Genomic DNA, 13,581 nt, shown 5'->3' on the forward strand with positions numbered 1-13,581 from the left:
CTAGTACAGGCAAACTGAGAGGAGCGAACATTGCACCAGCTTGTTGGAATAAGGTGAGAGGTGCCCAGGCTGAGTCATGTTAGTGCTTCATACGTTTATCATGTATCTGTACATAAATACCAAACACAAATATGCTTTATAAAATCATGTAACAATATCAGAAATCATTCCCATATATGAGAATATATAAATGTATTATAGAGTCCCAATATACTAATATTGATCCATCACCTGTGACAAGGTTATTTACATTTTATGTAAATTTTCGAGGAAAAGTAGAAGCTAATGAAGAAGAATCTCCTTCAAGTAAGGAATATAAACAATTGCTTAATAATTCATAGGAGTGGCAAGTAAGGAAGCTTTCCTCTTCTTGCCCCGCAGAGCAGCCCCAGGCAGATAGCTTACAGAGTGGGAAACACGCTGTGTGAGTGCCAAGAAATGCAGCTGATTGAAATAGTTCTCTCCCTTTCCACAAAGAGAAACTATACATTCAGCCATTTCTGCTGCTGTAAAGAGTCACTTAAAGTGACAGTGACAAAACAAAATAGAACAAATTATCTTTTTTTCACAGTCACAAAGGGCATTATAGAACAGAACCAAATAAGACAAGCAAAAGTGGCAACTATGAGCTATTTGCACTTTCCTCCACTCCTCCTTGGGAGCTCTGACCCTCAATGGCACTCAAGCTGTACTTTTCTTTTCTGATTTTTGTACTGTACTGCCTGCCAGAAAAAAAGTCTCTGGAAAGTCACCACCACAAACTTTAAAGTTACATAATATTTTATTTCTCTTTTTTTTTTTTTTTTTTCTCTCCATGGTGCTGTGTGCTATGAAAAAGAAAGGAATACTCCTTCTTGTCTGCTACTCATTCTCTGAGTAATTTAGAAGGAGTACGTATTTAATGATCACATCATTTCTTTTCAAGCAGGCTGCAGAATGGTAACTGATAACCTTCTGCCCACTCCAGTTTTTTCTACCTGTGTTTCAAATCATATCTGCCCTTCCCTCTTTCAAGCCCTTTGGCTTTAATAGCTTTGTTGAACAAGCTTTTATCGTAATTTCAGTTATAAATAGTGGCAACTAAATAACAGGAAAAATAGTTTCCAAGATTTCCAAGAACCCCTCCAAGGGGAGAGGTAAAAAAATCCAAGAAAAGTTATCAAAATTCCCAAACGTGTTTTATTGAAAGGTACAGAAATTGGGATAGATTTGGGAAAGAATTTTAAATGAAAAATATGGTCAGGACTTATATTGTTGAAACACCAAATTTAGATATTTCAAAATAAAGCACTGTATTTTGGAAAGATCTAATTTTAAGCAACTACCAGGAGAAGATGCTTACCAGGAGAAGCATCTACCCAAGGCAGTGAACACATAAATTCTAGCATGCTCATTTCTTCTTTTTGCAATCAATTTTTGAATTTTTTTCTGGATTCCTTTTAAAGTTTCTTGTATTTTCCTTCTCTTTTTTTCCACTGTGCATCTCTGTATACACTGATTGATCTTAATCTTTATGAGTAATAACTTATTCAAAGGGAATGGAGCTTTACTCGGTTTTATGGCTAGTAACTCGTAACTCATAACTCAAAATAGCACTGACACATCAGTACTAAATGCAGTGAGGGAAAGGTTGCATTTACTGCATAATGGCTCCAATAAACAACTGGAATTGTAAGAGTTCCTGTGCTACCATATTCCTCTGGCATTAAAAAAAACCCCAAGCACTTTCCTGGAAGTTTTTTATGTATTGTGAGTACTCAGATACCTTCAACAATATCCCTGAATAAAACCACACCCACAATTCTTTTGCCAGAAAGGAGACTTTTCCAAATTCAGACTTTCACACTGGTTGCCTTGCAATGTTTATATTAAAAATAAAGATTCTCCTAAAGAAGTAGAAGTAATAGCCTTGTACATGTTTTATCAAGCACTGCCAGTTGGAAATATTAGGAATTCTGTTCATTACCTGCACTGTATCATAGCATAAACAATGAACATGCCTATGTATGTGTATGCACCTTACATGAAGGAGACTTGAGAGAGAGGGACACATGGTGTGAAAATACACATTTACTGTTAAAAACTCCTTTCATTGAGATTAGAATGATATTATGTAACAATCTATAAAACTTCACTGCAGTACAACAGCAAGTACTGCTGCTTCCTCAGAGTACCAGGCCAAGACTGAATGCCACCCACCACCACTGTGCTTTACAAAACTTACAGTGTTTTGGCCCATGGCAAATACTAATGATCCACAAAACCAGTACTTCTGTTCATTTTCTTTTCTAACAGTGAGTTACTAAAGTTCACTCTATTGGTTTGCTTAGATGTTTATGTTCTTTGGTGGAAATAAAATTATAGAGAAAGAAAAATGAGGAATCAGACAGATTTTTCATAAGGAGATTAAAAGAAAATATTTTTTCTCCAAGAGGTATTTGAATAACAGCCTTTTCCATACACTTAAAGAGAATAACAAAATTACATAACTTTTTAAATTTAAGGATCACCATCTAAATTTGCATAGGCTCTCCAGACATTTATGTGAAATACAAGAAGGAAAGCACTACGGTCTTCAGACTACATAGAAAATTATTTTTAATTTATCCTTCCAAGAATACTAGCTACAGAGGCTTGATTGCGTAGCGAGCAGTGCAGTAAAGGCATCTGAGGACAGAAGCATGACCTTTATGTTACCAAAATCTGCTAAGCAGTATACCTTTAATACTGGATTGAAAGCACACTAATAACTATACAAGAAGAATTTGAATATTCTCCTGCTTATCCATTATTTTTCAATTCTTCAGAAGTAAAGAAAATAAAATCTTTCATTTTGGAGATCACAGAATTTTTTGTTACTTCTTACTTCTACTAAATCTACCTATCTCAATACTTTCAGTCTCCTGAAGAGCAAATGCTAATAGTGCAATCTGGAAAATGCAGTTAAAAAGAGCTTCAGGATATCTCCATTATATTGATCGTAATTGCAGGATTCCCTATGATTTCAGTGTTCCACCCCATGTCCTGTTTTATAGTACTATTCATTACAACCACCAACTCAGGAAGAAGAAAACTGTGTTACTTGGAACATACTGTGACACAAGATTAAAATGTTTGTCCGACAGTCCTATATATACATGTAGAAGCAATTTGTGGTGATGGCAGACATGAGAATCATTCACCATCCACCTTAACAGGGAAGCTGAAAAATACAGGTCTCTTCTAAGATGGACATAAACCCCACTAAGACAGACTGGGATTTTGATGGGGAGGCAGGGGCTCATGTGGACCACATTTTCATTGGGCTGCAAGACTACAAGTGTTCATTCATTTTAAATATAACTTTTGTTTTTAGGTGTTTTTTAATGTGTGATTGAACACAGGAACACGTTGCCCAGGGAGGTGGTGCAGTCTCCATCCTTGGAGATATTCAAAATCCTGAGAGAGAGTGTCTTGAACTCCAGCTGACCCCACTTTGAGTAGGGGGGTGGAGTGGATGACCTCTCAAGGCACCAGACGTGGCCATCAACCTCAGCTATTCGGATTCCCAAACAACTCTGGGTTGCACAGAAGTTTGAATTAATGACTAGGACAATGAAACTCCTTGGTGCTGCAATAATCATCTGTTTTATGGCAGTCGGGTGCAGAGGTAAATGGTTATTACAATGCACTTAAGAGTTGGATCCACTTCAGAAGCTGAGGAAGTAATTCTTATCTGGTTTTTTGTAAACCTTTTCAGAAAGAAAGGAAACCATGAAAGTTTATTATTTATTTTGTTACTTCCTTCACATTAGTCTATATTTGTTTGGATGAACTTTCTGCTAGACAACTTCAACTTTAAAAATTTGTTTTATAGAATTGGCATTTTTACAGTATTAAAGCCATTGACATGGACTACTGTTTTGATTTAAATCTACTACTTTTATAGCTTAAGCAGTACTTAACAGTGCTGACACAGCTATGTTCAGATCAAACTGGGATAGCTGTCACCACGGTGTTCCACGTGCAGTACCAGGAATCCAGACGTCTTTCCTGCTGGAGCTCTGCAGAGCTCTCAGTGCTGCCCTTAGGAGAGGTGAGTAAAGGCCAGGTCAGTTCCAGGGCTCCCTCAGTTTATATTTAGTTCTTTAAACCACCGAGAGCTGCAGCATTCCAAAAAGCTTATTAGAACGTATCAGCAGTGGATAAAAGAAATTCTGTGATAGTGGATAAAGTTCTTATAATCTCTTAGAAAAGTCCCACGGTTCTCTACAAAAGTTACTTAATTGCTTTGTCATTTGTGCTTGTCCGTGTTTCTGGAAAGCCACTCTGAGTGAGAAACAGCATTTGCAGGGGCGGGGAGATGGAAGCCAAAGGGTCCCTTACCAGGCACACAGATCAAGACCAGTGACCCATTACAGGAGTCAGGCCTGTATCTCAACCAGCAGTGAAGTACTGGCTTGTTCCTAGCATTTATAATCAAAAAACTGTGCCTGAATTCTGGAGGAGGATTATAATACTCTTTCTTTGAAAAGATCAACCTGAGAAAGCTCCATGTGTGGAGGGTGGTGACTATGCAGGAGGTGGCTCACTTTTTGCACTTACGATATTCTGTAAACCAAATAAATGCCATTCTAGCTGGTGCTGCAGTTTAATTTCAATCATCAAATTGCCCAAGTTCACTAAACCCCTTTCTTATGGAGTTTGCACACAGCAAAGGTATTATAGGTGATGTGCTGGAGAAAGGAACAGCTAGTTCTGGGCACAGTATTACAGAAATAAGGCTTCATCTGTACTTGAAAAAGCTGCATAAGACATTGACCTGTCACATTGACGCAGGTATTTAATTTTCCAATCTAGGGCAGCATGACTGCACATTACATTTGCCTGCTGGTTAGTTTGGGCAGCTGCAACTGCTCTGTTTCCTTGTTCAGAGAAGAGGGTTGTACTTTACAAGGAGAACTTGGAAGCTCTCAAGCTGAGACAAACCTGGCAGTTTGACCAGGAGCAAACAGAACACTTCATGTATCTTGGCATAAACAAACACTGCCCTCAGATGTTCCCTTTCAGAACCAGACACAGAGGGGTATGGAGGGGGTTGTTGCAGTCTCTTTGAAACTCTCTGCAGCTCAGTACTTGGCACTGTGGCACTTAAAAAAATCTACTATTATAAAACAAATACGTAATCTGCATATTTCAACAAATAGCCAGAAATTGTAAGAACTCACTAAAATTTGTTCTGCATCTGTACTGTGGACTATGTTTGGGCTCTGGTTTTCCTCACTGAAGTTTCGAGTTATCCAGCTGCTTCTGCAGTTACTGACTCCAGAGGCAACTCACCAAGTGACTGCACAGCCAGCCACAAAAAATTCAGCTGGGCACGCTCTGCGGCATCCCCACTGCCCAAGGGATGTGCCAGGTCTTCCTCTGAGACTCCTGTGGGATCACCAGCCCGGGATGGCCGCTGAGGGAGAAACCCCACTGCCCTTCCACCAAAGGGGAAGGACAGCTCTAGCTTCATGTTGGTGATTCATGGAACAGTGGCCTGTGAAAACTACCTTGGAGTGCAAAGTGTAAGTTTCTTGAGAAAGCAGCAGGCTGCCAGGTTTATTTGCACCTCCCTTTCTAAATTAAATCAAACTCTGAGTAATAGAGAAATGCATTAAGAAAAAATAACTTCTTAATTAAGAGTGCCTGTTTGTGAAATTTTTCACCTCCAGAGGAAAGATTTAGTAAAGCTTTCAGTATAGACTTTGTAGAGAGCGATGTTGTAATACAAGTTGTTTAAAAACACTGCAGCATACATTTATTTCTTGTTTTATAGAAAGATAACGTAAATATTTGGAAATAATTCTGAGTTCAACACACCCTTATTAATTGATTTCTCTTGTTTTAATAATTGATATAGCACATCTAACTTTTAGTTAAGAACAATTTGTGAAACAACTCCGGTCATATTAATCAAATGCAGGCTCCAAGGTAATGAAATACTTACAGCCACTGGTGGGTTAGCATGGACTATAAAATGTGCTAAATTAGAGACACCAAAAGCTTGAAATAGCTTTTATGAGGTAGCTTGAGGGAAAACTTAAAATGGTTTGTATTAAATAGCTTTTATCTACCACTTGGCATTCATTTTGCTAAAGCTGTGGATTACATTGCCCTTTGTTAAGAATAAAGAAATAAACAGATTAATTTATTCACCCAAGAGATTAATGTGAACACAAATCTTGCCTTTTAATAGAAATTCCTCCCCATTTTAATTATTGATAACAATTCAACTTGCTCAAAAGGGGGAAAATTTAGCATTTTAAAATCATTCTGCTTCTTTTACTCTGAACTTTTTCATGGGTAAAGAAAAGGAGCTACTCCTGTTTTTCTCTCTACCCTTTCCGATTCCTTTGCCCAAAGGCATAGGCGGCATTGTTTTCTTAGAGAAAACCTACGAGAAGGCGGCTAAATGATTCCCCTACCCTACCAACCATCCTGAGTGAGTTGCCCACGGGGTTGCCGTCTCCACTTTGACCCGAGGGTGCAGGCGCTGCAGGCAGCAGCTCTCGCAGGGAGCGATGCTCTGCCCCTGCCCACTGACACGGCGACACCGACGGGCCCGCCGGGCTGCATCCCGGCTCTTCCAGCGGGAATTCCCTCCGCGCCAGCCGGGCCACGGGGCTGCAGCGGGTCACTTCTCCCGGGGCAGCGCTGGGCCCGGGGAGCCCGGCCGGGCTGAGCGGAGCGGGGCCAGCCCGCGGGCACACACGGCGCCGCTGTCATTTCGGGCGCGCAGACGACGCAACAACGCCCCTAAATCAACTTCGCGTCACCTTTTCCCAGGGTTTTATGTGCCCTGCTGGAAACAGCCGCGGCCTGCGCGGCCCCCTGGGCTCTCCGGCGGGGTCAGAGCTCCCCCTCCCGAGGCACCACGGCCTCGCTGCTGCCCGGCAGCGCTCCCGCCGCCCTCGCCGGGTCCCTGTCCGGGGGACGCCCGGAAGGAAGCGGCGGGGCGCTCGGCGGGCCCTCAGGCAGGTACCCGCCGCGGGAGGGACGGGCGGCTCCGGGCGGGGCCAGCGGGGGGCGGCGGAGCCGGGCCCGGGGTAACCTTCCCCGGGTAACCTTCCCCGGGGTAACCTCCTCCCCCGGGGTAACCTCCTCCCCCGGGTAACCTCCTCCCCCGGGTAACCTCCCCCGCGGTGCCCGGCGCGGCGGGCGGGCGGAGGGAAGGCGGCGGGCGGCGCTGGGCGGCCGCGCCGCATGCGCAGGAGGGCAGGTGTCGCCGGCAGCCCAGGAGCCGCCGGCAGCATCGCGGCAGCTCCGCGTCCTCATGGTGCTGTGTCAGGGCGGAGAGGGCGACGCCGCTCCGGCAGCGGGCGGGCAGGAGCCGGAGGTGCCGCCGGGCTGCGAGGATGGGCCGGGCGCGGTGCAGCCGTGCCTGTGCCCGGCGCCCGGCGTCGAGGCGGCGGGCGCCGAGGAGCGCCGCGCGTGTGGCTGCTGCTCGGGCATGTCCTGGCCGTTCTGCTGCGAGGCGCCTGGTGAGGAGGGGGCGTCCGGCGGGCGGGGCAGGGGGGCGGCGGCGTCCCCGCTGGGCCGCCCGCTCCGGGGTGACATCCCGCGGGGGAAGAAGCCGTCCGCACGTGGCGGCGGGGCGGGCAGCGGGCTCGGGCGGCCGCAGAGGGCGCCGGTGTCCGCCCCGCCGGCAGGAGCCGCCTCCGAGCCGTCCCCGGCGGCGGCTCGCACCTGGTGCCCGTGGGCCACCTGCGGCGGGTTCGGCCTCGCCCTCGTTCTCTGCTGCTCCCGGCCGGGCGCGGTGGGGGAGTCCGCGGGCCGGCCCCGCTCCGTGCCCCTGCCGCCCGTGTGTGTGCCGGCCGCGGCTCGGGCCCGCCGCCCCCCCGGCCCGGGAGCGCCCGGAGCGCTGTCCCCGGGGCGGCTCTGGGAGAAACACGGCCCCCATTATTCCTCGGGAAAACTCTACTTCCTGTCTTTAAAGTTTTAAAGTAAGACTCGGGTAGATTGAGGTGCCTTTTGCCTGTGTGAACTTCTGGCACTATTAAATGCATTTGAGAATGCACTTTAGTTAGTCCACGTACTTAGGACTGTGACTTCTTGGGCAATTCTTACATTGATTTAGTCTGAGTGTAATCATTTTGTCCTAACTCGAGTCAGTGCTTCACTTCGTGATCATTTTCAACTGATAAAGCCACAAATGTATTGTGAAATATGGAACTTGTAGGTTTAAGGTGCAGTTCTCATAAAACATTAATACTATCTTAAAATAATTTCTGATGTTATCTCGAGTAGTTTTTTTCCTAAAACTACTTCACTGAAAATGTGTTTGTCATTAAATTGGTTATAATTGACTTTCCAGCAGAAAATAGATTTGTTGGTGAGCTGTGGAGAGGCCAGAGTCCTTCACCATGAAATTCACATTAGTGAAATTCACATTAGTGTCACTTCTAAAGCAAAGCTTGGGGCAAAAACCCCAATGTTTGAAATCTTGGAAGCTTTCATTAATTAACGAGAAAGAGTACTTTGGTTTTGGGCTGTCTGTCTCACAGAATTGTTGACTGAGTCTATGACTGAAGACTATGAATCACACCTACATCTTGTCTGCATGACCATGATTAGTTCCAGTGCAGGGTGTTGTGCTCTTGACACTTTACAGAAGTCAAAGAGAGCTCTTCTGCTTTTTATGACGTGGAGACTCTTCTGCTTTTCCTGAAGGTCTGGGAGAGTTATCCTGCTGACCATCTTTCCCATGGCCAGTACTCTTCTGCCTCTGCTACTGCTCTTGAGATGCTTGTATGTGAGCAGTGTGATTTTCTTCATTGTGTGCATTTTGCAAGTCTAAAAACTTTGGAACAAAGTACAGCATTAAAAACACAATTAGAATTTACACCTGAAACAGGGAGCAGTGGGAGGCATTTACCTATGACTTAAAACAGGAGTGGAAAATTGTTTGGAAGTGTTACATGTGGTGATGGCCAGGGAATAAAATTGGAAAACCAAATCTGTAGTCACTCAAAAAAGAGGACTTGGGTAGTGCTTGAAGCCTTTTGATTTTTGGGCTGCTCTGTTCTTTGAAAAAAGCATGAGTGCTTGACTGTTTTGATGGTCTTTGGCTAGTATTTTGAGGCTTAATATTTTTTGGGGTGGGAATGTTATCTTAACCTAACTTCTCCCTAAAACTTACTTTGAAATAAGTACTCTTCAGAACTGCATTTTTTGTTTTTGGTGGAAGAACTTGGACCATTTTATTTTTAAAAGGAAATAAAACACTTTGTCATTGCACTGAGTACATGCTTTGGCAGTTCTAGATGTTGAATGTTTAAATTCTAGTATTACAAGATTATGAAGATTCTGTTTCTGATAGGCTTGGTGTATTGGGTAACTTACAGAAATTAGTTCCTTCTGATTTTTTTGTTCCTTACAATCCAAAGCTTAGTTCTGGGTGTAAGATCCTTTCAGTGTATTTTACTTTAATTTAATTGTTTTTCCATTTCAGCGCTTCCTTTATTTAGGTTGGCTTCATTCTGTAATGATCAGAGAAGCTATCATGCCTGAAATAAAAGTTAATAGTTCTGTTTGTGCTATGTTCATCCATAAGCCAGCCTGGTTTTGGATTTCTCATTTCAGTTGTAGGCCAGTCTGATTCCTCTTGTTTCAGTATTAGAGACTGTTGATTTTGTAGTTCTGCTATGTGACTATGTGGATTAAGGCATTACATAGTTCATGAACATTTTTTAAATCCACTTTGTTTCATAGCTGGTAGATGTCCTGGTCCAGTGCTGGTTGGTTGTAGTTTTTATAGTCAGTTTTATGTAAGAAGCTGTTGCTAAACAGAAATATTTCAAGTGGAAGCTGTAACTCACTTTCAGCTGCAGTGTGGCAGGATTCCTTGGGAAGCAAACCTTTTGCCTACTTGAGGTTGTGGTTGCTGTTGTAAAGCCTGGGTCCCTAGGACCGTCCCTCTCCCCTCCTAGGCACTGAGATGCAGTTTCTCAGCCTTGAGTGCTGATCTCAAGGAGGATCAAAATGGTTCGTGACAAGTTCTGTTAATTTAAAAAAAAAAACCTCAAAACCATACTTAGTTGCTAAGCAACTCGCAGCAGTACCCGGCTGATTATGTTTTAGAGGATCCATAAGGCTCACAGGCTGCCACACTAATGTGAGATGAGGCACCCTTTTATCAAAACACTGGCTCTGGGACATGGAGTTCTTGATCCTATCTTTAGAGGGAGTCGCAGAAAAAACTCTCAATTGTTTATGCAGGTAGAGAAAGAGATAGTGAAGTGACACCCCACTCAAATTTTTAGATGGGCTCTATTTTCCTTGGTGTTCACCTCTAGGTTCAGTGGAAATACCATTCCTTTTATGCTACAAAGCAATAACAGAAAAGACTGATTGCCTTGGAGATTGTTGCTGCTGACCTCAACACAGTTCTTTGTCTCACAGTTCTCCCTCTCCTTGCTTTTTCTTTTTTTTTTTTTTTCTTTTTCTTTTTTTTTTTTTTAGTGGTTCTGGGTGGAGAGAATGAGTGGAACGAGGAAGAGTATGTTGCTGAAGAGAGCCTGAGGCAATGAGGAAACTTGAATAGAAACATTAGACTTGGGAAGCTTTCAGGAAGGGGAAGTCTGATAAATAAGCATAAACTAAGATCTTCATGGAACTGTGATAGATATCAGGCCATTGATGTTTTAACATTAGTTACTTAGATTTATTCTGCCTAAAAATGTGTATTTGATGCCTATTTGAAGAAAATATTTGGATTCTTACAGCAAGATAAAGATGTTATTGGTCTAGGTCAAATTTAGCGTGATTTAGCTGCAAAAGAAACATGATGTATAACAGAAACGATGTTCTGTACACAGATTTTTACACTGTGTATTGTGAGAAAGGAAATTAAATTTTTGCTTATGAACCTTAGTTAACTGAGCAGCTGATTCCCAAGATAATAGTTTCAGAATCTGACTGTGGACTGTTTTGTAGTCTGTTATATTTATTGATTCCTGGGCAGAGTTGTGACTAGTCTCTATAAGAAATCATCTGATACCTACAAGAAATTAAGTCTACTAACCAGTGTAGAACTGTGATGTTTTATATCCTGGGGGTTAGGGTTCATCTCTTACACCCTGTTTTAGGAAAAAAAGGGGACCATGATAGTCAGTGAAAAGTATTTTCAAGGTAGGTCTGGTAAATACATGTAATATTTGCATTTGTTTCTTTGGTTCCCCTCTTCTCCGTCACAAAAATTGCTACAGATACGTGGAGCACTGCAGTGTGCAGAGGTGCCTGATCAGAGAAGTCTTCTAATAAATCCTTATTAACTGTGGTTTATCTGTTGCAGGGACAAAGAAGAAAGCTGGATGCCCAGGACTTGGTCTGTTTTACACTGTACTGTCTGCCTTCCTGTTCTCAGTGGCCTCCTTATTCCTTAAAAAAATAGAAGATGTACATTCAGTGGAAGTGAGCGCATTTCGATGTGTTTTCCAAATAGCATTTGTTCTTCCGGGCTTAATATACTACAAGTAAGTGTAAGAAAATGTTTAAATTTAAAGTTATTTCTTAAAACTAGATCTAGAATTATCACTCACTTAAATACAATTGCAATGTTATTTTAGTTTGGACTAAAATAACTGCATTATTTTGGATTAGTTGATAGTTTCGTAATATGATCCAGAAAACTGAAAATCTTTGACTCTTCGAATGGGAGAGGCTTCTACTAGGATTTTTGTATTAAATGCATTGATTTCCACGAAGGGGTGATCTTAAAAAAACCAGAAGGTAATTTGTAGATACTGTAGGGTTATTTTGCAAGCAAAAAATTAATCACTAGAAGAACAGGTTCTAAACTCTGGGTGTGATTGGGGTCATAATGGAAATAAATTGATCTGTGATCAGATAGTTAGAATTTTTGGGTATTAAACTCCCTTGTCTAGAAAGATGTGTACCATACTTAAGTATGTTTGGATGTTATTCATGAAATAAGCAGGACAGTGACATTAATGTGACATTTCTGTTTTTCAGAACAGGGTTTTTGGGACCAAAAGATAAAAGAATTTTTCTTTTCTTCCGAGGATTCCTTGGCTCTATTGCAATGGTTCTTCTCTACTACGCTTACCAAGTCATGCCACTAGCTGATGCTACAGTTATAACTTTTACCAGTCCTGTTTTTACATCGTTGCTGGCATGGATCTTTCTCAAGGAGAAATACAGCCTTTGGGATCTTCTGTTTACTCTCTTTGCAGTCACCGGAGTGATTCTTATTGCCAGACCACCATTTCTGTTTGGGGCACGTGCTACAAGGATTGAAGGAGATTACTCAGATCACATGAAAGGAACTATAGCAGCAGTTGCAAGTGCATTATCTGCAGCTTCGACTTTTGTTATAATAAGGAAGGTGGGAAAATCTGTGCATTATTTTTTGTCAATTTGGTATTACGCCGTCATTGGATTAATTGGATGTGTTACAGCATTGTTCGTTTTGAATGAATGGCGTTTACCACATTGTGGTAGGGATAGGGTTTTTCTAGTATTAATAGGCGTGTTAGGGTTGGGGGGTCAGGTATTTCTCACAAAAGCATTACAGATAGAGAAAGCTGGACCTGTATCAATAATGAGAACAATGGATGTGGTGTTTGCTTTTATTTTACAAGCTCTTTTTCTCAATCGTCTACCAACTTGGTGGACTGTGGGTGGTGCCCTTTGTGTAGTAGCCAGTAGTTCTGGAACTGCCATTCGGAAGTGGAGACATAGTGTGAAAAAAGCTAAACAGGGGGAAATCTAGCAATACAGACACTAACTCATTACAGAAGCGAGCAACCTTGAAAGATACAAAAATACAATATTTATTTTAATTTATTTAAAATATCCCATTTACTAAATTGTAGTACCAAATTATATCCAGTAAAATAACTTGACCTTTTTTTAAACCAAAATTGAAGATATTTTAGCAACTGATGAGGTATATATTTTCCTTTCTTATATTTAGGCATGCTAATATGGGCAGTAGAAAGATACTTAAAAGTTGTTGCTTTCTTTCAGAAATGGACTGTATTTATTTTCCTAAAGTTCCTGACTCTCCACTTAGACTCTTTCTTTATTTTTCAGAGCAGTGGAAATAAGTCTCCCAGACTTAATACTATTCTGTGCTTGATTACCACAGGGATTGCAGTACAAAAGTTAGAAGGGAATGAAGAGTTGATAATCCTTAAACAACCAGCTTTTATAGAATAGATAAAGCTTGTACTTCTATAAGCTTTCTAATAATTATTTTGCACAAAATGGATGCCAAATGCAAACTTAATTTTAATTTGGATTCTGAAAGAACAAAAGTGATTTAATTTTTCCAAGTAATGTCAAGGGAAAATTAACTTGTGAAAATTACCTATCAGCTTTGCTTTTTTAAAAAAAACTTCAAGTGGTTGCACTTGCTTCACATAGTGAAACAACCTAATCACTTTTTTTTTTCTTCAAAAGTGATTTTCCCTATAAACATGCCTTTAGTTGCTGCAGTCTCAATGATGGGAGACAAGAGTTAATTCTATGCCACGCATAAATTAGCTCTTTCTTCCGGTATGGATTGCTGCGCTGTAGCTGCACTTTTCT

The 13,581-nt window shown here is 41.9% G+C and overlaps 1 protein-coding gene across 1 annotated transcript; it reads left to right on the plus strand.

Annotated features, from left to right (window-relative positions):
* Positions 1-7,230: 7,230 nt before the first annotated feature.
* Positions 7,231-13,381, plus strand: SLC35G1 (solute carrier family 35 member G1). The gene is given in 4 exon segments (XM_066323843.1): positions 7,231-7,256; positions 7,258-7,508; positions 11,321-11,501; positions 12,001-13,381. Coding segments are annotated over 4 exon segments (1,218 nt in total). The 3' UTR covers positions 12,761-13,381.
* Positions 13,382-13,581: the final 200 nt, after the last annotated feature.

The sequence above is a fragment of the Sylvia atricapilla genome, chromosome 8 (assembly GCF_009819655.1).
Source record: "Sylvia atricapilla isolate bSylAtr1 chromosome 8, bSylAtr1.pri, whole genome shotgun sequence".
Lineage (NCBI taxonomy): Eukaryota > Metazoa > Chordata > Aves > Passeriformes > Sylviidae > Sylvia > Sylvia atricapilla.